Here is a 27,091-nt window from a genome sequence, read left to right on the forward strand (position 1 = left end):
AGAGGGAAGAAATCAGATTACAGGGAGCTTTCCTAAATGTTGCTTATATAAATTGGTTCAGATGTGGATAAAATTGACAACACCCCATTTTCCGATTGTTGCTAAGATTGCTAGTTAAGGTATGTAGCATGTATTGATTTTTACTACTTATCATTAGGAAATTGTGACTAGGTTAAACGTGTTATATAGGCCATGAAGCAGGAGGATTATTACAGCCTTTTGTTTGCCTCAAATTAATGATCTTAAATCAGAGTTTCATGGCACATGTACACAGGAAAATTGAATCTACCTTTTCACTTTATCAAATTGTATGTCCCTATACCATTTACTGTGTTTGTAAACTTTAACAAGTTCTATAAGATACTGGATACTGTGTTTGGCCTTGGCAGGCTTTTTTTTTTTTTTTTTTTTTTTTTTTGGCTCTACCACCTGCTCATAGTGTCAGCGTACAAATTTAGAAACATAGAGAGAGCCAGAGGGTCATCATTTCACCAACTGATTTGTTACAAATTTCTCAAGTGAAACTACGTTGCCTGGAAGACCTCTTGACATAAACAATACAAAGGTATGTGTCTAATCCTTCTGAAAAACTTGGCATTTAAACAAAACACGAAGCGGAGTTACATAAGGACTCCAATACCAATAGTCATGTTACATAAAGTGTTGCATGTTAGGAAACCTTAGTGTATTCTCCTATGAAATTACTCTCTATGCTGCATAATAACTTGTTTTCATGGACTGAGAAAGTTATGCTATTAAATTTTAAGACCTTTAAATTATAAGTTGTTAAAAGATTTAATATTCTTCTAGTCTCGATTTTGGTTTACATAATTCATAGCTACTTTTATACACATTACTAATGAAAAATTTTGATATATGAAGTCAGATGTATGAATTGTTACATCTAATTTTAGAAAAGCTTTCTGTATTTCTACCAAACTGAAAACAATTTGATGTATTTGACAATTACTTCAATATTTGTGAGTAATGAAGCCCTTTAGAGCTAAGGCTGTTTATACAATTTCATTCAAAACTTATTAATAGCAGTATTCTATAAGTTATTATATTGTGTGGATTGCTCCTCATGATATTTAAATTCACTCCTTGAAATAAAATGTTTTTCAAAGAAAAATAAAGATTAAAATGTTGAGTTGAATAACCCTATCTGTCCACTGGAAAAGATTCTTCATTCTGTAGTTTTTATCCAAAGAGCCACTATTACTTTGCTATTGCTTTCTTCCCCACCTTTTTCTCCTTTCAAGTCTTTCTTCCTCCCTCTGGTATTTCTAGCCATTCGGTCTAAATCAAGATCACACACTCTACTTTGCTCTCTAAGTGAGTGGAAACTATATAGAAAGTGTGTATAGAAAGACAGACTCCTCCCTTAGCAGAACTGAGCCTTTCTCCCTTTTGCTCAGCCAGAAGCCTAGGAGTAGCAGGAAAGGCAGAAGAAAAAGAAAAATGTTCCAAATACATTTAAGGAATTGGAAAGCAGAACTAGGAAACTGGTTTGTAGGATTTGGGTGTTTTGTTGTTTGTTTGTTTGTTTGTTTGTTTGTTTGTTTGTTTGGCAGCTGGGTTGGGAAGGCTATTAACACACTTCAAAACTCTAAGGAAAATGAAAACTCAAATAGAATTATCAGTCATTTGTTTTCTGGCTTTACAACATGGTTGCATGCATTTAAAGTGAGGAACTAACATTGTTTAAGAGAAAATCTAGACGTATACCAATTTTGAAACTTTTTCTTTTAAATTGCTAAGAATGAAGAATTTGATGAAAAATGCTAGTTCTTTCACATCAAAGTCAATTTGGTCGAAGTCACAGTCCTAGTGAGTGGAAAAAAAAATTCAGAAAAGTTAACTGAAGATACACATTTTTAAATGACTTTCTAAATACATTTCCACCCATTTCCCCAATACTTAATTTAACCCATCCAAAGAATACATTACTGTCTAATAGGAATCCAGCCATAATAACATCATCAGTTAATCCTTGCTAAATATCTCAAAAGAAATTTTACAGACTCAAAATTCCCAGTAAAAAACATTCTTATTTTTCAGGATGTCAAACTTGGGACAATTTGACTCTGATTTTTACCAATCTAATTATACTATTGATAATCAGGACCAGAGTTCTGAAGATTCTAATGCCTATGGAAATCTTTATGGATCTAGACAGTAAGTATGCTTTCACTTTAAGAAGTCATAATATTTTAACAAGGGAGGGCTTCCTTGGGGAAAGCCAAAGCTCTCTCCAGCATATCTTGGTAAAATACCCGAGAAGAAATGCCAGGAAAGGTCAGGGAAATTAATTCACTTCACTGCAGGCCCATTTATAGGTGGGTGGCTTGTCTCCTATTTTCAAAATATCACTTAACGGGGAGCCTGAATACAGGCCCTGGACAGAACAGAAAACAATTTTCATTTTACATGATATTTTCTGGGACACTGATCAAGAAGTAGATTTTATTTAATTAATAAACATGTATCAAGTGCCTGCTTGTGTGTTAGGAATTAAGAAGGATGCTACGGACCCAAAGATAAAAAAAAAAGAAAAAAGTCCATAATCTTTTCCCTCATAAAATTTAGGAATTTATGTTGGAGAGAGGGCAATTAAATATGCAATTATAATACAGTGTGAAAGCTCTTAAATGGAATTAAAATACACATATTTCAGAACGTGTTAGTTATTTGAGTTGATGGTTTAACTTGAGTTGAAAATTAAAAAGACTAAGAATTTAGTATTTACCCTCACTAAGGTAAATAGGGCAAGAGCATTTAGGGTTAGAAGAATTTGTTTCAAGTTTTGGCTCTAGCCTTTGTTCTTTGTGATATTGGGAAACACTTTAACTTCCCTGAGTATCTTAAACTGAGAAATAAGGGCATTAATAATACCTATTTCATGGAATTATCATGAAGAGTTGTGATAATGTGTAGGAAATTGTGTTGTATGGTAGAACCATAAAATAAATATTAGTTTTTTCTGTGACTATAGCTTGTCACATCAATGGACACTTTATTGTCTAAAGTCATTTAATCTTAATTGTCTTTGTTTTTACAGTTGCTTCTTTGGATGTTCTTTTGTGAGTCTAGATTAGGGAATTGTGAGAGGCGTCAGACCTTTCAACTTTCAAGATATCTAAAAGTTATTGAACTCTTACTGTGTGTTAGGTACTGTTGTGAACTGTACATGAGTTAGCTTATTGGATCTCCAAACAATCATGAGATGAGTGCTTTTATTTTTCCCCACTTTACTTATTTTTCCCCTGTTTTACTTATGAGAAAACAAGGACCCAGAGAAATCCAGGAACTTTTCCAAGGTCACACAACTAGTAAGAAATAGGGTTTGGATTTTAGTCCAAGGTTATTGATTAGACCCATAACTAAGGTGGGCACACAATTTATTATAAAATCAAGACATTTTTAAGGTAAAATGCATGCCATTAATAATAATTGTGGTACAATGGGATTAAAACTGGACCATCTTAGGTGAACTGGGATATGTGGTCACTGTTTCATTCCAGCAAGTTTAGGCCAAATATAACCTCATAAGAAATATTTTTAGTTTATTAATTCTTGAGTGTATTTTTCTAAAAGCAGATAAGTATCATGAAAGATCCAGATGAAGGAGGAAAAGATAGAATAAATACAACAGACAGTGGGTATGCCCAGAACAACTTAGAAATTGTTTCCACTGGATGATCAGTCCTGAAGACAGACAGATAGGTGCTGTTTTCTACCTACTCCTGCTGAACCACTTCTCTAAGGCAATAGGGAAAGGTATTGGTATAAAATGTTTTTAAAACTGTTAAAGTTTAGTATGTGGAGTTTTATCTCATTCACATCCCTATTCTATGTTATCCAGCTTCAGTCAGGTTGCCATAAGCATTCCTTAACATGAAAACCAATCTATACCACTCCCTCCCTCTTTCTCTCTCTGTGAATATTATCATTAGGCAAATTAGGATATTTAAAAACTATAAGAAAAAAAGGACAAAAGGATAAAGCTATAGAATTGGCTCTATCATTGCAGAATCTACAAAAAATAACTTGATTTTATTTAATTTATGATTTACACTTTGGAAGGCCAAGAAAAAGTATTTGGTGTCAGAAAAGTGTTAATCAGGCAAAGGGAGTAGCTTGAACATTAAAGTATTACAGGATGGTAACTCAAAATACATAATCCACAGTGAGAGCCATCTGATAGGATTTTTCTGCTGTGTTCTCCTATTTTGGTGACAGAAACGAGTCACCTACTGTTTATTTTCTCCTTTCTCTTCTCCAGTTGGAATAAAACACCTGGGTTCTATGTATGTAGTCTCTACAGTCTACATTTTCAGACTAAACTAAAAAGCCCGATAAAAGTGAAACAAAGCTTTCTCCTTATGCAGGGACTCATGGACCACAGCTTTCTTCCCGCCAACACCACCCAATTTTCTTTCTTCATTTGATTACATATGTCAACATTGCCCAGAAATCAAGATGACAAAGAGATGGAAATTAACATAACCACATGAGAAAACTCAAGATTATATTGTATTAGGTTGATGGCCTGGCCTGCTTCAGTTGCTTAGCATTTAAATCCAAGTCTTGATTTGGCTGCAGTAACATTTAAATTCCAGTCCACACTGCAAGTCTCAGGAATTAGAAAAGGGCATATTAGGTATGGTAGTTTTATGAGGTACATAAAATATGGAGTCAAGTCAGCGACTTACTAGTGTACATCAAACTCCAGAGATTTGATCTTTTATTCATACAGTGAATTGTTCAATTAAAATACACCCCAAGTCACAGTGAAGATGCTGACCATCCTGGCAAAAGACACAGGAATCCAGGAGATAGCTATAATCAGTTAGTCTCCTTCTCTCTGTCTCTGTTCACCCCTGACCCCATTAATGGAAACTTGTTTTAAAAAGCTTACTCAGTGGCATACTCATCTGAAAGCTGGTTGACTATGCTTACTAAGACAATAAAGATATTTGTATTTAAAACAAAGTTTCTTATTTGAGAATGAACAAGGAGTTTTCTCATCTTAAAAAACTATTCAGTCAGGGGCGCCTGGGTGGCTCAGTCAGTTAAATTTCCGACTTCGGCTCAGGTCATGATCTCAAGGTTCGTGAGTTCAAGCCCCACATCGGGCTCTGTGCTGACAGCTCAGAGTCTGGAGCCTGCTTCAGATTCTGTGTCTCCCCTTCTCTCTGCCCCTTCCACACTCATGCTCTCTCTCTCAAAAATAAGTAAACATTAAAAAATATATATTTTAAACTATTTAATCATTCAGATAGGCATTATTTCCAATCACCTCTCACCAGTTATCTAGGCCATATTTTCCCACTATATCTTTCTTTTTTTTTTTTTTTAAATAGAAAATCTATTCAAATTATTTAGAGCAAGAAAGAGCTACTTCTGTGGAAAAGGTGACAACTAGACAACTCCCTCTGAATGTTTTAGTAGGGCTTTAACAGATAGACTGAACCTCAGCTTTTCTGAATCCCCAGACCTGATCTTCCTCTAGTATCTCTAACATAGTTAGTGGTACTGCCAGTGGCACAAAGTCACTGTGCACCCAACAGCTCAGCCAGAATCCGGGAATGTGGTATAAGTCGACTCCCCTGCCCCCATTCCTTAAACCACACCACCATCCAACTGATCCTGTATATTTTGTACTGACCGAGATTATTTGTTTGTTTATTTATTTATTTAGTTTATTTATCTATTTTGAGAGAGACAGAAACAGTGCAAGTTGGGGAGGGCCGGAGAGAGAATCCCAAGTTGGCTCCACACTGCCAGCGAGAGCCCAATGAGGGGCTCAAACCCACGAAGCCATGAGATCATGACCTGAACCGAAACCAAGAGTTGGACAGTTAACCGACTGAGCCACCCAGGTGCCCCTGTTCTTACCAAGGGTATTTAGAATGCCTCATTTTACTGGCTCAACTGGAGACTTACATAGATAAAATGATTCTGGGAGTACAGACCAATGTTTTTTTTGTTGTTGTTGTTTTGTTTTTTTGTTTTTGTTTTTTTTAAACCAGCAGGGTATTTTCATTGTAGATCTGTCATATTGTTGTCTCAGGCTATTTCAGGTGATAGTATTACAAATGCTGAAAACTTCATTGTCTCAGGTCTTTGCAAGCATACTGTGTCATCTGGCTCTATGAAATATACCCATACCTGAATATTAGTTAAATGTGCAGTTAGACTTTCAATGAATTGTACTTACCTGTTGATACATTTTTTACCACCTGATTTATACTCTAACTCTCCATATGGCACTGGGAGTTAGCTCAACATCTACATGCCTTCTGGATCAGACTGACAAAGGAAAGCAGCTCAGATGACTGTTGTAATGAAGTCCATACCTACAGTTTTGGAAAAATGAAACTTAGTAAAATATGTAGCTAGTGACTGTGTAACAGGATGCAGAAAACATATTGCTGCAATCACAAGAAATTATTACTGAGTCTTTTTTTTAATGTATTTTTTTTTTTGAGAGAGAGAGAAACAGAATGTGAGCAGGGGAGGGGTAGAGAGAAAGGAAGACACAGAATCTGAAGCAGGCTCCAGGCTCTGAGCTGTCAGCACAGAGCCTGATGTGGCGCTTGATCCCATGAACCACAAGACCATGTCCTGAGCCGAAGTTGGACGTTCAACCGGGTGAGCAACCAAGCACCCCTTACTGAATATTTTACCAATGATCTTCTATTTTTGCATTGCAAGGTGAATGTTAAGTCCTGTTTCCTCAGAGGTAAAATATTTTCCCCAGCTGGAGACCATGCCTTAACATGACATCATACCTCTGGAGACTAGTTGGAAGTTTATAAACCCAGGTATGGGTGGTGAAAAAGGAATTACTGAAGAGATGGTGAAGATACAGAGGATTTTTATATAGACCAGGTGTGTGGCCATTGCTTTATTGCTTAGAGACAGATGTCTTGGCATGCATGTAGTGGAGATTCTCCTGGTAGGAAAACACAAGACTGGTGGGGTGTTGGTGAAGTCAATTTGGGTGTTCCAAGGAAGCCAAAATGGTGAAAAGCTAAAGGTGATCAGCACAGAAACCCTCCTGGCCTCCTATTAATGTTGTTTTCTTTGAGAAAGACACAAGTATTTACAAATAGAGAAGGAGCTGTTCCAGGATGTGTGGAAGAAGTCTAGAATGCTTTAGTGTAAGCCTCAGGAAGAAAACAGCATACAAATACTTAGCTAATGCTTATTGATCATGTTTTGGGTGCCCAACATTATTCTAAGTGCTTTACTTATTTCAGCTAATTTAATTCACAATAACCTTATGAGTTCCATTATTATTATTATTCTATTATACAGCACTTTTTTTTATGGCTTGGATATATTGGTAGAAGAACATTGAGCCCTGTTCAGCTTTGATATTGACTAATTTTTTTTTAAATTGGTTCTTAATTGGTTCATACTTTTTGAGGTATAATTGGCATACAATGTTATATTAGTTTGAGGTGTACAATGCAGTGATTAGATAATTCTATACATTAAACTATGCTCATCAGGATAAGTGTAGTTACCATCTGTTACCATGTGTTCTTACAATGTTAATGAGTATATCCCCCATGCTTTACTTGTCATTCCCGTGACTTACTTATTTTATAACTGGAAGTTTGTAGATTTGAATCCCCATCACCTATTTTGCCCATCCCCCAACCTCCTCCCCTCTGGTAACCACTACTTTGTACCATGAGTTCTATTATTATGCTCATTTTACAGATGAGAAAACTGAGGCACAGATATGATGTAATTTGCCTAAGATAAAGATACTGGGACTTGAACACAGGATTTTACTCCAGAGGCATGTTTGCTAACCACTCTACTTGGTTTGGGATAAATTCTATCATTAGACTATTTCTGCAAGGGAAATGTAATCCCATGCAGTCAGGAAGCAAAAGAAGAGCCATGTGACTAGAATGTTACCAGTGGTTCTAAAGGGATTTTTTGCAGTCATCTGACAGTTGTTTTAACTTTTTATTTAAGTATTTATTTTTACAGGAAGAAGAGATGCCTGCTAACAAAGTTAATGTTTAAACTCTACCAGCCGGAGTCCAGTGTTTTCTTGGTCTAATTTAGTTGACATTTGTTTCATCTGGAATAATGTGCTGAGTTAGAAATCATCAAAATTTCAATATGCATCTTCTCATAGAACTAATTAAGATGCTGTGTAATCAAGGAGAAGAGGAATATTTTGTTGATACACCCTGCACAACTCCCATTGCTATATGGACTGTAGATAGGATAGACCCTTACCGTCTTAACTATTGGTTACACTAATTTAACTCATGCAATTGCCTTTAATAAGTTAATAATTCAGTGCTATGGGCTTAATAAAGCAATTAGGAAATTGTCCAGTCCATTCTCCTTGAATGACTTTCATGAAAGGATACTGTAGGCTTCAAAGATGTCACTGAAAATATAAGAGAATTTTGTTAGCATAGCCATCAGAGTTAGCACCATCTAATATAAAAGGATAATGCTAGAAAATGTGGGATTAAGTGTACATTCAATATATATGATTAAGAGTACACTTATGATGAGCACTGAGTAATGTATAGAGTTGTTGAGTCACTGTAGGATACACTATATGGTTACATGAAATTAATATAACAATATGTTAACTATGGAATTAAAATAAAAAATAAAAGAAAAAAGGATGTATGGTTAAATAAAATTAGCAATTTTAAGAAAAAGGGCATGAGAATTGGGTTATGTACAGAGTTTGTTGGGTAGAACTGTGAACTAATAATGCAACTATATTGGTATTGCTTAGATTTTATTGAGATGTAGGGTTAAATCTCAGAGTCAACATGTACAAAGTTATAAAAAGAGAGAATTTTAAATCAGTGATAGGAGGTGACCATGGTAATTTTTGTTAGATAAAAGGTTTTGAGGTTTCCTTTGTAGGGCATATTTTGAAATTATACTTTCTTAAACAAGTGGTGGGAAAATTTTAGTATTATGCCAAGGACAACAGAGGCCAAGCTCCTGATGAAGAAATTTTCTGGATGAAGGAGCAGAGAAGGAGGGAAAAAAAGGGGATGGGATTTAGCTGGTAATGGGCTCTTTTTTTTTTTTTTTTTTTGGCAAAATGTTTTTCTCTTTGCAGGGATTGGGTCAAGGTAGCCAGCCACCTGTGCCAAATTTCCCCCCATTCATGGAGATTGCTTTCCAGGGAGTGATTGTAAAAGTTACCTTTCCTCAAGCCTGGTTAACCACACCTGGGTATGGGTTTTAGTGAGGCCAGGACAGTTTGTCAGTGAAATCATCTTGGTTAGATGCTGGTCCATTAAGTCCACTCTATTTTCCCCTTTTATTCTACATTAAAAACTGTATAGATCAAGGGGGGCTTTCATCAACCAGCATGCCCTTCAGATTATTATAATTCATTTCTACCAGTACTTTAAAAAAAAGTTTCTTTATTTTGAGAGAGCACACATGTGAGCAGGAGAGGGGCAGAGAGAGAGGGAGAGAGTATCCCAAACAGGCTCCATGTGGACACAGCACGGATCTCACAAACCGTGAGATAATGACCTGAGCCAAAATCAGTCGCTGCTTAACCCACTGAGCCAGCCGGGCACCCCTTTGCCAGTAATTTTGATAGTGCATCTATTTTGGTGAGAAAAGAAAAAAAAAAGATTAAGAATATGCCTCATGGCTAAGTGAACAGTAACAGTAATCAACATATGCTGTTGGGGATTTGAGAAGTATTGCACGAGGTCCTGGCCCTAAGGAGCTTACAGCTGAGTTAACGAATGATTAAATGCATGTATCTTTATTTTGGCAGCTTTTTTTTTTTTTCCCCCCAGAGAAGGTTATTTTCTCTGTCAGGCTTACTCGTATAAGGAAAGTTAAATATGTTATTCTTAGACTTCATATTAAGATTAATGTTGGAAGGAAAGTACCAAAATCCATTCTGTAAATATTTTAACACAAAGAGATCAGGGAGCTGCAAAGTTCAGAATCCTGGGCTGTATTTTTAGCTTAACCTAAGGGGCTCTGATGAAAGAAACTTAAACATGTTAATAAGGACAGCTCCTTATGTGTCTCCTCCTTCCTTCAGGTAAAAACAATTTTAAATGATCAAATAACCTCATATAACTCTTTTTCCCTTCCTTCTTTTCTCTAGCTCTAGTAAGTTATGTACTAAGAGCATTGTTTTCCAACTTTCTCATACAAATGGTGAAATAAAAAACAAAAGCATGGTCAAAGAAGTATTGAAACATGATGTTTCAACAAAACTAAATTGCACATTTGGAAAGAAGGACATTAACCCAGCCATAGAATCCTTTTAGTGAGTTATTCAAAGATAATTCAGTTGGCAGTAATTGTCTGGCAATGGCCAGAGCTAGAAAGTCAGTTTATACATTTGTTTTTTCATATGAATTGACTATACCATTACAATTGTGAATTTTACCCATTGCTTCCACAGATTTGTAGGAAATGTCATGTTTGGTGATTGCCCCTGAACAAAGTGAAAAAACAACATCGTATCAATGGGCAGAGATGCTGGGACAGTTTCATTTAGGAGTCCAACACCAGCAGTGCTGCTGTGTGACCATGGACAAGTCCTTCAGTCTCCATGAACCTCTATTTCTTTACCTGTAAAATGGGATTAAAGTTACAATTTCTACCTTACAGAGTATTAATTATGTGGGAAAATGTGAGGGAAAGTGTCCAGCACTTGTACATAATCAATAAATATTAGTTGGTATGGGGATCTTTCTTCTAGAACCTTCTCACGACCAGTTACTTCATTTGTTTTTATTAAAGTTAAATTTTAAGCAAGTTCTGTCTTTCATGGGTAAGTGTTCATAAAAATTAGGAGAACTCATAGAAGAAAAATTGTAGCTTCCTTCAGTGATTTGTCATGATACCCTCTCTGTATATATATGTATATAAATCAATATTCTCCTTTCTCTAGACAGCAAGCCAGTGAGCAACTCCAGGCTGCCTTTGTCCCACAAGAGATGCTCATGTCATCAGGTTACGAGGGACAATTTTTTCAGCCAGCATCCAACCCGGATTATTATTCACAATCTTCTTACATTGACAGTTTTGATGAAGAGCCTCCTTTGCTAGAAGATAAGTTAAGGGAATGCTATTAATGTGTGTACAGCTAGAAGAATAATAGCAATAATCAGCACATAATGTGCACTGTCAGCATGCTGTATACCGTGTTTTATGTGTGATTATCCCATGTTTAAACAAGAGTCTGCCAAACAAAGGTGCTTAAACCGTTGGAAGTTTGTCTCGTGTGTGTGTGGAGGGGAGGTGAACTGGAAGTAGATCTGTACTATTGCCACACTATTACTGCTGTTATTAAATGTTTCTTCAGTGTGTTAGAGTGCAGACTCCCTTACCATGTGTAGACAATAGTGAACATGTCTTTTAGCAGAGTGGTTATAGCAATGACCCTTTTTAGCCCAGTTAACTTGTATCTTCTGCTATGATGCCTGGGAGCCAAGGGGGTAGTTTCTCAATATTCTTTTATTGTCATGGATACAACCCATTTTTCTTCTTTCCTGGGTCATATGAGTCCCCTCATCTCAGCTAGGTATGGCTAAGTGGGGAGGAATAGGATTCCAGTAAGTAACACTGTTGGTGGCAGGAAACCAGTGGACCCTTGCAGTTGAAGGTCTCAGGGATCTCAAGGGATGTTCCAACCATTGATTTTTTTTTTTTTTTTTTTTTTTTTGGTTCAGCCACACTACATCTGCTACTTTTGCTCTTGAAGAAAATCAACATATGCTAGAAGCATAGAGGCTAGAAAACTAAAACTCAAGTAGATTTAAATTTAACCACAGGGAAATACTAATAGGTTAACTATTATGCTCTAACCCCTTTATATGTAGTCAAGTGAAAAGGGATAGATTAAAATTCCCAATATTTTACATCAAAAGATAAGTGTTTGTCTCGTATAAACACAGCCAACCACTTGGCATTAAAGCATTCCCTCTTTGTCTTCAAAATTCATAAAGGGTGAAAGATTTAAACCACTTAGAAAAGCATAGAGGCGCATAGGTGGCTCAGTCAGTTGGGCATCCGACTTCCACTCAGGTCATGGTCTCGTGGTGCATGGGTTCAGGCCCTGCGTTGGGCTCTATGCTGACAGCTCAGAACCTGGAGCCTGCTTTAGATTATGTTTCTCCCTCTCTCTCTGCCCCTACCCCACTCGCCTCTGTCTCTCTCTCTCAAAGTTAAACATTAAAATAAGAAGTTTTAAAAGAAAAGCACAGAAAATTATGTAATAGTTTTGTTGGCTCTTTAGAAGCCAGTTAGATTTGGGAATCAGTTATGTTTAACCAATTCATTCTAGTTTGCCTCTGAAATAGTAACCAACACATGAAAGTTATAAGCTATCCTCATTACACATTTTCCTTGATTCCGCCAACATATCTACTTTAAAAAAAACTATCAGTTGTGTTGTTATAAAAGTTATCTATATTCAACATAGAAATTTTAAAAATACAGAAACATATGAATAAAATTATGAGAACCACCTAAAATTTTGTCTCTATGACATAACTACCATTAATGATTTGATGTATTTTCTTCCAGCCTTTATTCTATTTTTCTGAGTGTGTGTGTGTGTATAAAATGCATTTATGTATGGGGTGCCTGGATGGCTCAGTCAGTAAAGCGTCCAACTTCAGCTGAGGTCATGATCTCACGGCTTGTGATTTCGAGCCCGGCATTGGGCTCTGTGCTGACAGCTCAGAACCTGGAGCCTGCTTCGGATTCTGTGTCTCCCTCTCTGTCTGCCCCTCATCGGTTTGCATTCTGTCTCTCTCTCAAAAATAAATAAACATTAAAAAAAGTACAAAACTTTATAGCCATTGTATGATCTAACTTCCATTTTTGAGTATTCATAAATACATATTCAAAAATATAGCATTTCGGGGCGCCTGGATGGCGCAGTCGGTTAAGCGTCTGACTTCAGCCAGGTCACGATCTCGCGGTCCGTGAGTTCGAGCCCCGCGTCGGGCTCTGGGCTGATGGCTCGGAGCCTGGAGCCTGTTTCCGATTCTGTGTCTCCCTCTCTCTCTGCCCCTCCCCCGTTCATGCTCTGTCTCTCTCTGTCCCAAAAATAAAAAAAATAAAAAAAAAAATATAGCATTTCACTTTAAGCATATATACTTAAATATATACATACATACGTAAAATATTTACATATATGCATTTTAATTTTTTTTAATGTTTCATTTATTCTTAAGAGAGAGAGAGAGGAGAGAGCGAGAGAGAAAGCACAAGTGGGGAAGGGCAGAGCGAGACACAGGGCTTCAAGTGGGGAAGGGTTCAGAGCCTGACACAGGGCTTGAACTCACAAACCGCAAGTTTATAACCTGAGCCAAAGTCGGACACTTAACTGGCTGAGCCACCCAGGTGCCCCATAAAGTTTTGTACTTTTTAAAGTTATCTTATATCAAAAGCATTTCTCTACATGCATTCTTTAAAGTCATTGAATATTACTTCAAAATATGATTTAGAATGGCTTAATAATATTTTGTCATATAAAAGTACTATAATTTAAACTCACCTAAAGGTTGCTCATTATAGTAAGTAAGGCTTTGTTGAACACCATAGTGAACAACTTTGACCTCTACAGAGTTGTCCTTGGATTGGTTCCGTAACTGGGATTACTGGATCAAAAGGTACTTACATTGTCAAACTGATCTAGAAAAAGGATGACCTACTACACCATCATCATAGAACATGAGATGTCTTAGTTAATTTGATGGGCAAAAAGGAGTGCTTTGTAGTTCTTGGTTACTAGAAATGTTAGACATGTTTTTCCATGTTTATTGACTGTTCTTCCTGTTTTTCATGTTGTCAGATTTCTTATTGGAATCTTAAGATTTTTCCTTTCCTTGTTTATTTATAGGGATATTTGCATGTTTTTATTATTTTTATTTTTTTATTATTTAAAAACATTTTTTAACATTTACTTTTGAGACAGAGTGAGACCCAGCACTAGTGGGGGGAGGGGCAGAGAGAGGCGGGGTGCCAGGGGAGACACAGAATCCAAGGCAGGCTCCAGGCTCTGAGCTGTCAGCACAGAGCCCTAAGCGGGGCTCAAACTCACGGACTGCAAGATCATGACCTGAACTGAAGTTGGATGCTTAACTGACTGAGCCACCCAGGTGCCCCTAGGGATATTTGTATGTTAAGGATATTTAATGATTGCCTGGAATATGTGTTGCAAACATTTTTTTTTTTCCTAGATGGTGTTTGCCATCTAATTTGCTAATAGGAAATTAAAGCATATTGGAATTTTAATATTTATGTTTTCAGGTCCACAATATTTTTCTTGGTAAATTTTCTTTCTGATTGCTCTTTTGTTTATAATGTATTTCTCCAGCTCTGAGTACTGTTTATATCCTCTTGTATATTCTTAAATTTTTTAATGATCTTTTTTGTTTTGCACCTAAATTTTTGATTCAATAAAAATTATTTTATGTTTGTATGTGAAGTAGGATTCAGCCTTATTTTTTCTTTAATGATTAACCAATTTTTCCTGTAACATTCATTGAAAATAATCTTTTCTACTTGTCTAAATGTATCTATTGTGGTATTCTAAACTCTAATACATCCTTCCTTTATGTCTTCTCAAATTAAAATAGGAAATACCCTAGATTTCCCCTCCCACCTTATGCAGCTTAGAGAAAATTCTTAGATTTTTTTTTTCTTTTTGTGATTATCCCCACCGAATTGCTAGGGTATTAGAAGAGATTGCACCTAATATAATTCGGCATTTTGAATCTGTGAAATTTCTAGACTCTGATTCAATATGTTCCTCAGGCTGGGTGACTGAAAGCTTTCAGCTTCATCTGTCTCAAAGATATGTAAACACCGTAGGCAGGGTTTCTAGGATAAGGTGATAAATGGTGTTCGCTAGTTTTTATTGAGCATACACCAAAACAGCCTATCACATTATGAAGCTATAATAATTAACAACCCTTGCACAAAATATGTTATTTGAAAATGTGCTTGTTTATTCCTTAAATACTTTGTTATCTAAAAGACTCATTTGGTGGTTTTATGTAAGAATGATAACTTTTGCAATTTGATAATGTACAATCAATATGTTAACAAATGTATCTCGAAGCATAATAGTCAATTCAAGTCTGTCAAACCAGAAGAATTACTGTGATATTCGGTACTTATATATGTAGCACAGCCTGATGTTTATATTTGAAAGGCCAGTGCCACAATTTGCATAGAAAACAAAGATATTAATTCATTTTTATAGCATATATATCATATACTTTACTACCACTAGATGACAGCAAAACAATAAACTTTACATTCAAATTTCACAACAGCTTCATCTTTTATCTGTATAACAAGGTATTATATTAGGATATCTACAATTAATAAATACTTATAATCTCATTTGCATACATTGTAATAAATTTGGAAACAAAATGTTATGGGGAAACAAAATGTTATATTTTGGTAGAAAACACATAAACTCTTTTTTGGTATGACAGAATGTAGCAGGTCTTATGTTCATTCACTGGTTAATGACTCGATGTTGCAACATGTGCAGAAGTTAATTATGCCATAAAATAAATGTCTAAAATCAGTAATAATGTCTCATAGAGCATTTTTCATCGGAGTTTCCTCAGGAATAATTGTTATGCTTTTTGAGGAAAAAAAGGTATTTTGAATTAAAGGGCACTTTGTTGTAAATACTGAAAACATATTGCTAACATAAATGTCTTAATTGAAAATATAGTTTGAAAACAACATAAGGCTTAGATGAAATTAATTTAAACTATAATATTTCTCAAATTTTAAAATCTGCTAATTTAAAAAATCATAGTAGACATTCTAACCTCATTTTAAGCTCATCTTCTCCAAAGTGTATGTTCATTAAGAAATATATAAATAACAGTGTGATAATAAAAAGGATGCAACATGGAAGTTGAAATGCACGTGATTTACTCACCATTAACCAGTCAAATTCTTTTCAAACTAGGGATAGCAACTGTCAACCTGTCAAATGAGTGAAAAAATATCCTTACTATCCCAGTGTAGACCAATGTCTGGCCAACCTTTTGAAAATGTCTAGGTCCCTGTTAGAGCAAGACCCCTCTTATGTCATGGAAGTCATTAAAAGTCCATCTGGTATTCTGTGTATAGAATGTCAGATATGCAAGATGTTAGGTGTTATGTGCTGCTGTAAAAGAAGTTGAACTATGCCCTATATGTGATCAAAGACAGTTACTAAATCCTAGGAAGGGAAGTTGAATGCCATGTACAGATGATTTAGGGAGAGAATCCTTCATATGGGAGAATTGAGCTTAATTAAAAAAAAAATACAGCTATTATGAAATGGGATGCACATTGAGAAATATAGCTATATTATTAAAAATAAAGGTTTTTTTTTTTTTGCTTTTGTTTTTTGTTTGTTTGTTTTGTATGTGGTATGTGTGTGTGGGCAGGCATGTGCACTTGCCTTTATACCAGTCTCTTCCTATTTTTCCCACCCTCAGCCCCTAGCAACCACTTTTCTACTCTGTTTCTATGCATTTGACTTCTTTTCTCCTTGATTTTAGAATCCACATATAAGTGATTCTGTACAGTATTTGTCTTTGTCATAATGCCCTCAAGGCCCATCTATGTTGTTGCAAATGGCAGGGTTTCCTTCTTTCTCATAAATGAATATTCTGTTGTATGTATGTATCACGTATGATCATATGTATGATAGATCTATCCATTCATCCATTGACACACACTTAGATTGTGTCCATATCTTGGGTATTGTGAAATATGTTGCATTGATCATGGGAGCGTAGATCTCTTTGAGATACTGTTACCATTGCCTTTGGATATATATCCAGAAGTGGGATTGCTGGATCAAATAGTAGTTCTTTTTTTTTTTTTTTTTTTTTTTTTCTTTTTTCTTTTTTCTTTGTTTAAACTGGCCAGGTTCAGTGTTCAGGTCATAGCCTCTCTCTGCCATGCATTGCTGCCCTGGGGATGTATCCACTGGGCTCCTTGCTGTAGCCACTGTCTCCAGGAGCCCATGCCCTCCAGTTGTAGGTAGACCTGTGGCCAGCCTGGCCTGGTGAGCAGCCACAGTGGGAGCAGTGGAAACGCCAGAGCCCTATTTTCTTTTCTTTTTTTTTTTTAATTTTTGAGGAACCTCCATACTGTTTTCCACAGTGGCTGCATGAATCTACATTCCCACCTACAATGCAGAAGGGTTCCCTTTTCCCCACATCCTCACAAACACTTGTTATTTCTAATCTTTCTGATAATAGCATTCTATTATCAAATAGATAATAGGTGTTAGGTGATACCTTTTTGTGGCTTTAATTTGAATTTCCCTGGTGGTTAGTGATATTGAGCACCTTGTCATGTACCTGTTGGCCATTTGCATGCATGTCCTCTTAGGAAAAATGTCTATTCAGATCCTCTGCCAAGTTTTTAATTAGATTGCTTGTTTTAGGGAGGAAAGCATGGGGTCTTGAGTCAGATTCTTCAGTGTTAAAACCTAGATTTCTGTTACTAGCTCTGTGGCTTTGGACAAATTACTTAATATTTCAAAACCTCAGCTACCTGATGCACAAAATAGGAATAAAATAATAGTACTAGCTTCATTACATGTCTGAGAGACCAATGCGTACATATCTTGTACAGCTCACAGCAAAATTCAGTGAAAGCATTCAATAAAAAAAAAACACCACCACATTTAACTCTTTTTAGTTGAAATGCATGTTCTTTACTGTATTTTATGTCTAGTTTTTCTGGGTCTCTGCCTTACTCTTATTTAAATTTATAATGATACAAGCAGGGTAACCAGCTTGATTATTGGTTCTTAAATAGTAAAGTCATGTTCTCCTTTTTTAATGTTTTGTTTTTTTCTACTCAGGATACATCTTAAAGTTTATAGAGGTGATGAGAAAAGAAACTAATGTGGTGTAAATATTTATTTCTGTATTCAGTGAATGTCGAATGGCTGGGTGGATTTATTTTTTTTTTTGTTTTTTAAGTAAAAATGATGTAAGAGAATCAGGATCTAGCAGAAGGGTCTGTGAGGTGGCAGTCAGAATTACTTGAAAACAAGGTATTGGGGAAAAATAGATATTTCTAAAGTTTGGACTTATGGACACTGAGCCCCACAGATTTTGGATATTTTATTCTACCACCACCACTCATAAAAGGGAAAGGTTAACTTGTCTCAAGAATTTAATCTGTGAGTACATAAACTCAACCACAATAGCACTGACCGTATTAAAATATGGGTGCAAGAAGGAGTCATTCCACTTTCTCCTCTGTGGAGTTTTAGGCAGTTAGCATAGAATTACTCTTCTCATTAGGCGGGGTGGAAGTAAAATCCCAGATCTGGGCTAAATATCTTTAGTTTAGATAATGCTGCTAATTGAAAAATTAAACCATGTTTGGTATAAGCATGATATGATTTCAGAAGTATTATCAAGGGAAAATAGGGAAAAAGGAAATATGTAAATAGGCAATAGAATAGGACCTTTGGTCTGTTAGCTACCATTTTATTTTTTTTTACTGTAGAACATCTGTTTCGCAATTTTCAGACTTTAAGCTTATATTTAGTGCATAAGGCAGGGAAATTTTTTCTGTGATGTAATTATTTATCTAAAATATATCTTTTAACTCATTGGGAACAAAAAAATCTTTTTTTTGTTATTTTTGTTTTTGAATTACTATATATGACATAGAACTTTAGATTTTGAAAATACAACGATCAGATTAGAGTGCTAAGTAAATTAACCAGATATGTTAAATTTAATTAAATAATATTATTCATATTTATAAAATGTTATAGTACCTCTTTTTTTTTCTTTTTGCAGAACTTGGAATTAATTTTAATCACATATGGCAAAAAACTTTGACCGTGTTAAACCCACTGAAGCCAGCAGATGGCAGCATTATGAATGAAACGGACCTCACTGGGCCCATCCTGTTTTGTGTCACTCTGGGAGCCACCTTGCTTCTGGTAATAGACAGCAGCAAGCACCAGATTTTAATGTGTGCCCTTCCAAATGTTGTTTTTGAAGAAGTCTTTGTTAATACAGAAGAAAATGTGTTACTTTTTAAAGTGCAAATTGTTTAATTCATCACTACTTTTTTTTTTTTTTTTTTTTTTTTTTTTTGGTGAGAGAGATGTAGTTAATTGAATCATAGTGACAAAGTAAAACTACCCTCAAATATTACAACAGATGACATATAAATGTAAGCAGAATTTCAAAACTCAAATCATTGAGCAAATTTTCAACAAAGCAAGAGATCCTTTATGACTTTCTTGTTACTAAGATTGTCAATCTGAAAACGTTGAAGGAACACATGGATTTGGGAAATACAGGCCCAAATTTTATTTCTTGTTTTCTGTGACATTTCTGTTGTGACACCACAGAGATCCCTTCTCTTTGCTCATAATTTTCTTCGCTGGGGTGTATCTCTAGATTTCAAATAGTCTGTGAGGTATGAGATGAGTCTCCTTGTTTCGGGTTAGGTTATTATGGATATATTAACTTGCAATGATAACCAATAATTTGTTTATTCAATCTGTATATTTCTTTATTATTTTGGTTTTCTGCTTTTTATGAAGGCATTTTTCTCCCCTGACTTTACCATTTGTCTTATGTATCGGCTTTCATTCTTTAAATCTGGGAGTGATGAAATTGAGTCACCAGAAAAGTAAAGAAAAACGTATTTCCACCTAAATTAAGTTTAGAAGCCATTCTAGCTGATAATTTAGAAAAATGTTTCATTTAAAAAAAAGGGAAGAAAAAGAGAAAATGAGAAAAGGCCTATGATTTTAAACAAAGAAGGTAATGACCATAAGTTAAAAAAAGGATGAAAAAGATAGTCATGCCAGTCTGAAAAATATAGTTTCATTAAGGAGCAAAGAGATAAACTTGGCAGGAGAAAGAATACAGGAAATTAAAGATTCTGGGGAAAGCCCTTAAAATAACGATTTAGTCCACTTCTCCCTCTTACAGCTATCCACTTTCCATAATTGGTTTTCCTCACTGTAGCCACAGTTCTCAAAAGTAGATGTAAAATATATTTGCAACTAAATAAATTTTTACTTTTTATTTATTGATTGACTTTATACCAATCAAAATACTGATAGAAATCTAGTTTCTAGATTTCTAGAATGACACATGACGATGTGGTCACATCATATTTATCCAATATGCTAGTATTTACTGATAGCATCTTATTTCTTCCTTTGAACTACAGCAGCTGAAAGTACTCAAGTACTCTGGAAATCAAACACTAGATCAGCTAGAGTTTTAATTAAGTCTCCAACTTCCCTTCCATCTTTGTCACAGTAATTTGATAATCTTAGCTACGCTAGGTAAGACTACATCAATTAATCAAACAGTCAGAAACAATCCATTTAATATATTAACCCATATTTTCTTTTTCAAGTGATTTATAATATAACAGCTGTTTGTTTTCCTGTAGAAAATATTACCGTTACCATCCCTCAAAGGAAAGCATTAATTCCAGTAAGATCTTTTTGGGGTGCATAATATTAATTAGAATTATTTAAATATCCTCTTTTTTGTTTTGTTTTGTTTTAAGTACAGAGCAATATAGGCAAAGAACTCAACTGGAAGTGAGAAAATTGGATCTACCCCTAACTTAGCCTCTAGGTATGATCTTGAACCTTTTGTTCCCTATTTCTAGGCCTTCCTTTCTTCATTTTGAAGGTGAAAAAGGTTTATAAAATATTTCTTAAGGTTCCATTCAGTTCTAAAATTTCGGGAGAATATGTGAAAATGCATATTTCTGAAACTTTTAGGCAGACATTATCATTTTAATTTTACCATTAGATGTGTTTACTTCAGAACTGGTTCTGATACATGTAGAACCATAATGACCAACAACAACAAAAAATTACCCAAGTGTATATTAATGAAGTCAGATTTCACTCAGAATCCATTTGAGGCTAAGCTAACCCTGCCCTGGATATTTAGTGTTAAAATGTAAAGGAGAATTTTGTGGGCTGGTATATGCATTGTACTAGAGAAAGCAAAACTAAATCCAAAGCAATATTCCACTTGTTCATTCATGGTCACATACTTATCACTTTTATAATGTATGTGGACCTAAGGCATGACACAGTATCTTTTGTGGACTTTCTTCATGTAGAAGGAGGCAAACCAAAAAAGACAGCTTCAAATAGTTATTATAAACTTAGTTTTACTTATTCTTCCTCTCAAAACTATTTTCACCCCCCAAACAAGGAAGATGAGTGGCTCATCTATGGCTACATTTAATTTTTCTGGTAGGTCTAAGAGTATGATCTAGAAAAGGAACATGCATGACCAATGTAAAAGCATAATCAGAAGAAAAGTATTTCAAATCAAGATATAGTAATGAGGGTGGAAAAGGAGGACCTGAAAAGTTTTGAGGTTAAAAATAAAGGGAACATTTATTTTCCATTTCAGTTACAAGCCCTTTTTAGAGTTTGAAACAAATCTAAAAAATGACAGTGGCCCCTGCCAAATGGAATTACAGCTTAAATTGGATAAACTAACAGGAAAAGAGATGAAGAGAGAAGTCAGCAATTGATATCCAAAGGGGCAATTTTACTATCGATTAGTTTTATCCACCTTCTATCACCACCCCCCCCCCCACCATTTATAAAACTTCTTGGGGTCAGGAAGGTATACCTCTTGTTCTTTGGATGTGGGGAAGTTGCCTTTCACCATTACAACTTTCCCTACCTCAGAGCTATCTAATCCAATCAAAATATTAAGTAGAATCTTTCTCTAATACATGAAAGTGATTTGAAATTGTCACTATTTTCCAAGTGAAGCAAAATCACCCAATAGAGCAATGCATAACTGATGGGGTTCTTTAAACATGTCTGCTAGCATTATTAGCATTATTTCACAAAAGAGCCGAAAACACAAAAGGTCCTCAGTAAGAACTTATTACAGCTAATGCAAGAGAGAATTCTGCAAACATAGCCCCAGGGACATTTTGTGAAAGGACTTACTTGGTAGTGACCAATCTCCCCAACTGTACTGAGGAAGAACTCAGTAGTTCAAAACTAGATAGTTTTGAACATTAATATGGTCATAACACTGTCCACTGATTAATTATGAAGTAAATACCTTTTTACTCTGTAAGACATAAAGACTTTATAGATAACAGCCGTGGAGAAGAAAACATGACATCTAAAAAGCTCACTCTCTGAACTTACCAGATCCTTCATTGTTTTGCATAATTCCCACGAAAACCAGAGTCAGTCTATTTAATATTTATCTAGAATTTCTAACCAGCTTAATGTAAATATAAAAATTAAATGTGTTTCTTTCCTGGAGTTTTGGCATCCTCAGGTAGCCAACATTAAAATATCCCCTGTTGAATCAGTAGGAGACTGTGACTTTCCCTGGGTGAGTTTAATGGGAATATTTCTGCCCCCAGTCCATAGTGCCTTGTGGGAGATGGCTGTTTTTATGAGTCCTCAGAAAAATCAGTGTTGTATCCTGAACACTACTGACTTTCTTTAACAGTACGTAATTTATGATTCATTGTCAGTTGGTTTAACAAACCAGCTTCTCATGAAGTATGGTCAGTTAAACTGGTAATAGGCCTTATGAAAACAAAGGATTCTGTGGTCAAATAAGTTTGGGATATGCTAGGTTAAATACGGTTAAGCAAGTCCCATTATTTTAAGACTTGTTAGAGCTCCTATAGATGTCCAGGATCTACTTTCAGAGCCAGACTTCCTAGGTTCAAAGCCAACTTGTACCACTTAACATCATTTTCCTTTGGGCAAGTTACATTACTTTGGTGCATCTTAGTTTCCTCATGTGTAAAATGAGTGTAATATGGTACCTATCTCATAAAGTTGTTGTAAGAATTAAATAAGCTACTAGACATGATATGCTTAGAATAGGTCCTAACATAGTAAATCCTATAGATATTAGCTGACATTAATAATTTGCCTTGTAAAATCTTCAGGACTAAATTGGATTTTTTCATTAATTTATTCATTCATTTAATTATTCAACAAATAGGGGGAGAAAATATATTCTTACTTATGTCTGGTACTTCTAATAGGTGATCTATGATTTAAAAAAACAACTAGGAATTTTTCATCTTCTCTGTGGCATGCTTATGCCTCCCCAAGTATAGTCAGGGATGTTTGTTTTCAGGACCTGAATTCTTATGACAGCCACCGTTTTCTTCTGGAACTCCCAGTCTCCGATGACATGGAACAGTGTTGAACTGACTGATTCTAAAATGCTCTCTGCTTTGCTGATATTCCAATTTCCACCTGATGTTCCTTGTGTGTTCTAATGGTTTTCTTCCCATCCTTTCAGGCAGGAAAAGTTCAGTTTGGTTATGTGTATGGCATGAGTGCCATAGGTTGCCTAGGGATTCACACCTTACTGAACTTGATGAGCTCTTCAGGGGCGTCTTACGGCTGCGTGGCAAGTGTACTGGGTTACTGCCTGCTCCCCATGGTCATCCTGTCCAGCTGCGCTATCTTCTTTTCACTGCAGTAAGTGCCTGTGTGTGCTGACTGCCCCCACGTGCACAGTCATCTGTGAAGCTTGCCACACCAGTGGAACAGTTAACCTCTTTCGGATCTTTTTGGTAGTGCAATGGAGGAAACTATTAATGGCTACAGACAGACCCAGGAAAGTAGGTCAGTTTGGGCTCAGGCACTTCCTATTTGGATGATTTAAATAATAAATTCAACCAAGTTATCTTTGAAACTGGCACTTTGTAAGTTGTCACATTCTTCAATATGAACTATTGTCCGGGGTGCTCTAACAACTGCAGGAAATTCACTTGTTTGATTTTGGAAGAGTGAGTGCCTGGTGAACACTGACAAATTGCTTCAGTTCCCAAGCACTCTGCCTTCTAGGGAGGAAGCAACTGTTCTTTCTCAGCTGAGCTCCTTGCAGTGGAAAATTCCCAGGAACCCTGATGAGGATATTTATGCTAGAGAACTTTATAGCATATATGTTCAGCCAATAGATTTTTTCTTTTTTTACTTCCTGGGCAGATAGTATTTGCAATTCAAAACTATTAATGAGGATCCAGTAGGTATTTTTCTTTTGGGCACTTTCCCAGGGGATAGCACATCACTACCACTGGTTGGGGAGAGCAAGTAATTACATAGTCCTTTGTCCCCTACATGCCCTGAACCCAATAAATGTTTGCCATCAGTGCTCATTCTTCCATATCCAAAGGAGGCACAATTTGCATTTTTTTCTTGGATGATGCACATTTTAGGTTATTAACACTATATTGGATAGTATATTACATGAAGAATTTACCAATGCCAAAGGTAGGCATTTTAGGAGAGCATTTAATAATTTTGTTTAGGTATCTCATATAGTTTTTTTTTTTCAGAACATTATTGAGAATGACTGAGTTGGAAATGTTTCTTTGTTTTAATATGGTTTTATTTTTAATTTTTGTCAATGTTTGTTTTTGAGAGAGAGAGAGAGAGAGATGGGGTGCAAGCAGGGGAGGGGCAAGAGAGAGGAAGACACAGAATCTGAAGGAGGCTTCAGGCTCTGAACTGTCAGCACAGAGCCCGAACTCAGGAACCGCATGATTATGACCTGAGATGAAGTCAGATGCTCAACTGACTGAGTCAACCAGGCACCTCAATATGGTCTCATTAAAAATATATATATTTTTAATGCTGATTTATTTTTGAGAGAGAGAGAGAGACAGAGAGAGACAGTGTGAGTGGGGGAGTGGCAGAGAGAGAGGGAGACACAGAATCCAAAGCAGGCTCCAGGCTCCACGCTATCAGTGCAGAGCCTGATGTGGAGCTTGAACCCATGAACCGTGCATGACCTGAGCCGAAGTTGGATGCTTAACCAACTGAGCCACCCAGCCTCTCCAATATGGTTTAATTTTTAAAGTGTCATTCTTGAGAATAGCTTAGAGCAAACAGTTTATCAGCAAGTATTCAACATTAAAGAAAGAAATGTAACAGAAAATGGACACCTTGAATGTGTAAATACAGTGTGAGTTACAGGTATACTTACTGAGTTTTATCCATGGAAAAATGCCACTTTTTGTATATCATGTTCTTTAGCAAGCTTTCCCATTTATTAAGTTGTTTGGTTTAGACAGTTGACAAGTTAATACAGAGTTTAGTCCTGCAACTTCTGTTCTGTTTAATGCTTTTACCAAAGAATGCTATGATGATATACCATTTAAAAAATTTAAGTTTAAAACATTATTTCCAGCAAAGTTGAGGTTTGGGGCATCTGACTCCAGATTATTAGGGGAAGAAAATAAAACTGAAATATTTGGATTTTGAGAATCATCAGAAGTCTGGACCTTTTTTCATTAGATTTTCATTCTGAATTATAAAGGACGATTTAGAAATCTTTTAAATTATATTAAAGGAGAGTAAACTCTCTGACCCCGAGGACTATTAAACTGAATTTTCCCTTTTGGGTATATTACTATATCACTCAAATCAATCATATATATAATTTTATACTTTTGTTCATAAACCTGTATATTAGATCAACCTATAAATTATTCCTAATAGATATTAATTAAACCAAGGGACATAATATTCATTCGAGAGCATTTTAAATGTTTTTGGTTTATTTATAATCTAAGGCATTATAAGCTACATTGTAGTTTTCACTTATTTTTCTTTGGTTCAGTTTTGAAACGTAAGTATTTTTGTCTTTCTTACAAATAGTAAACAAAATTCTCAACTTCAGAATACCAGGATCGAGTGAGACTGCAGTTCGATGGTGAAAGGAGCTATGTGCCAGTAGGAATTAGGAGATCTTGACCTAATGCCCATTTTACATGCAATTTTCCTCGTGTCACTTCACTCATCTAAAGCTGGGGACTAGAGATCTCCTGATCTTTCCTAGCTCTTATAGCTTATTTTTCTAAATAACGCATTCTGTTTTGCACATATGGAAAGAAATTCACTCTTTACTATCCACACCTCCTCTTTTATCCCCAAGGTGGCTAGACTTAGCCTTATTTGCCCATTTCTTCCTAAAGAGCCAATTGCCTCCACAGTTATTTTTGAAGATACCAACTTGAACAAATCCATTCCAATATTCTAAAAGACCCACAATACACCTACAAAAAGAATCTTCAGAGAAGAGGTGGGAGGCCACATACATATATGTGTTCTCTCCTTGAATTATGTCAGGCTTTGCTGTCTCAGATAGGAACCTGAGAAGTGGGCCCGGGAGCGGTGACCGGGCACCCTACTGGAGTGCAAATCCAGTTGTCTTTCTGCTCACACTGGGAATAAATTTGGGAAGAAAGTGTGGGAAAAGGAATCTGTAATTATAAAAGAATACCCTAAACATAATTTATATAAAAGGTTTTCAGGAACTCGGATTTGAATGTTGACAGATGAGAGTGACTGCAGGTGAATTTTTGTATTTCTATTAGTTTAAGCTTTACCAAAACACAAAATGTTTACCTCCGACAGGGAATTTGACTCACAGATTTTCAAGGTGGGCAAGGCCTTTGAGTTCATACAGTTCCTCACCCTCATTTTACAAATGGAGAAAGTAGTTATAAATATTGTACCAAGGACATTTCAGAAGCAGCTCTGATTCAATAATCTCTTTTTCCTCTTGACATAAGGTAATCATCTCTTTTGTCTTTGCTATAGGGGCACCTTTGGAACTGTGTTGGCACTGGTCATCGTTGGCTGGTGTAGTCTCTCAGCTTCCAAAATCTTCATTTCAGCCTTGAACATGGAAGGACAGCAGCTTCTCATTGCCTACCCTTGTGCCTTACTTTATGGACTTTTTGCCCTCCTCACAGTTTTCTGAGTAGTATTTGAGATGATGTTTCAAGATTCTATTTGTTTCCTGTTCACATTATCCTGGAAATGTGTTAGCATTCATATTTGGTGATGTGATTTCTGCTTTATTATTATTGAGAGAATAATAAGCAAAGTGACAAAACAGCACTTAAGGATGGTGCTCTAATAACTTGTTTGGTTTGAATGATGTTTTTGCTTTTTGCGTTGATACATTAAAACATTTTAAAATACTTTAAAATAAAAGGGGATATTGTTGTTATGGATGGA

The 27,091-nt window shown here is 35.8% G+C and overlaps 1 protein-coding gene across 1 annotated transcript; it reads left to right on the plus strand.

Moving 5' to 3' along the window:
* Positions 1 to 447: 447 nt before the first annotated feature.
* Positions 448 to 27,091, plus strand: YIPF7 (Yip1 domain family member 7). The gene is made up of 6 exons (XM_053901607.1): positions 448 to 565; positions 2,062 to 2,178; positions 10,943 to 11,101; positions 18,856 to 19,003; positions 23,358 to 23,539; positions 26,669 to 27,091. The coding sequence occupies exons 2-6, from the start codon at positions 2,063 to 2,065 to the stop codon at positions 26,829 to 26,831; spliced, it is 768 nt and encodes a 255-aa protein (XP_053757582.1). The 5' UTR covers positions 448 to 565; position 2,062; the 3' UTR covers positions 26,832 to 27,091.

This window comes from Panthera pardus, unplaced genomic scaffold (assembly GCF_024362965.1).
Source record: "Panthera pardus isolate Hobbes unplaced genomic scaffold, ASM2436296v1 HiC_scaffold_13, whole genome shotgun sequence".
Classification (NCBI taxonomy): domain Eukaryota; kingdom Metazoa; phylum Chordata; class Mammalia; order Carnivora; family Felidae; genus Panthera; species Panthera pardus.

What these genes read in the sequence shown, in the direction of transcription:
- YIPF7 (XM_053901607.1), top strand. Translation starts at nt 2,063, where the DNA reads ATGTCAAACTTGGGACAATTTGACTCTGATTTTTACCAATCTAATTAT. An exon ending in AATCTTTATGGATCTAGACA is followed by an intron (nt 2,179 to 10,942) that starts GTAAGTATGCTT and finishes TCCTTTCTCTAG; the next exon opens with ACAGCAAGCCAGTGAGCAAC. An exon ending in GAAGAGCCTCCTTTGCTAGA is followed by an intron (nt 11,102 to 18,855) that starts AGATAAGTTAAG and finishes TTTTCTTTTTGC; the next exon opens with AGAACTTGGAATTAATTTTA.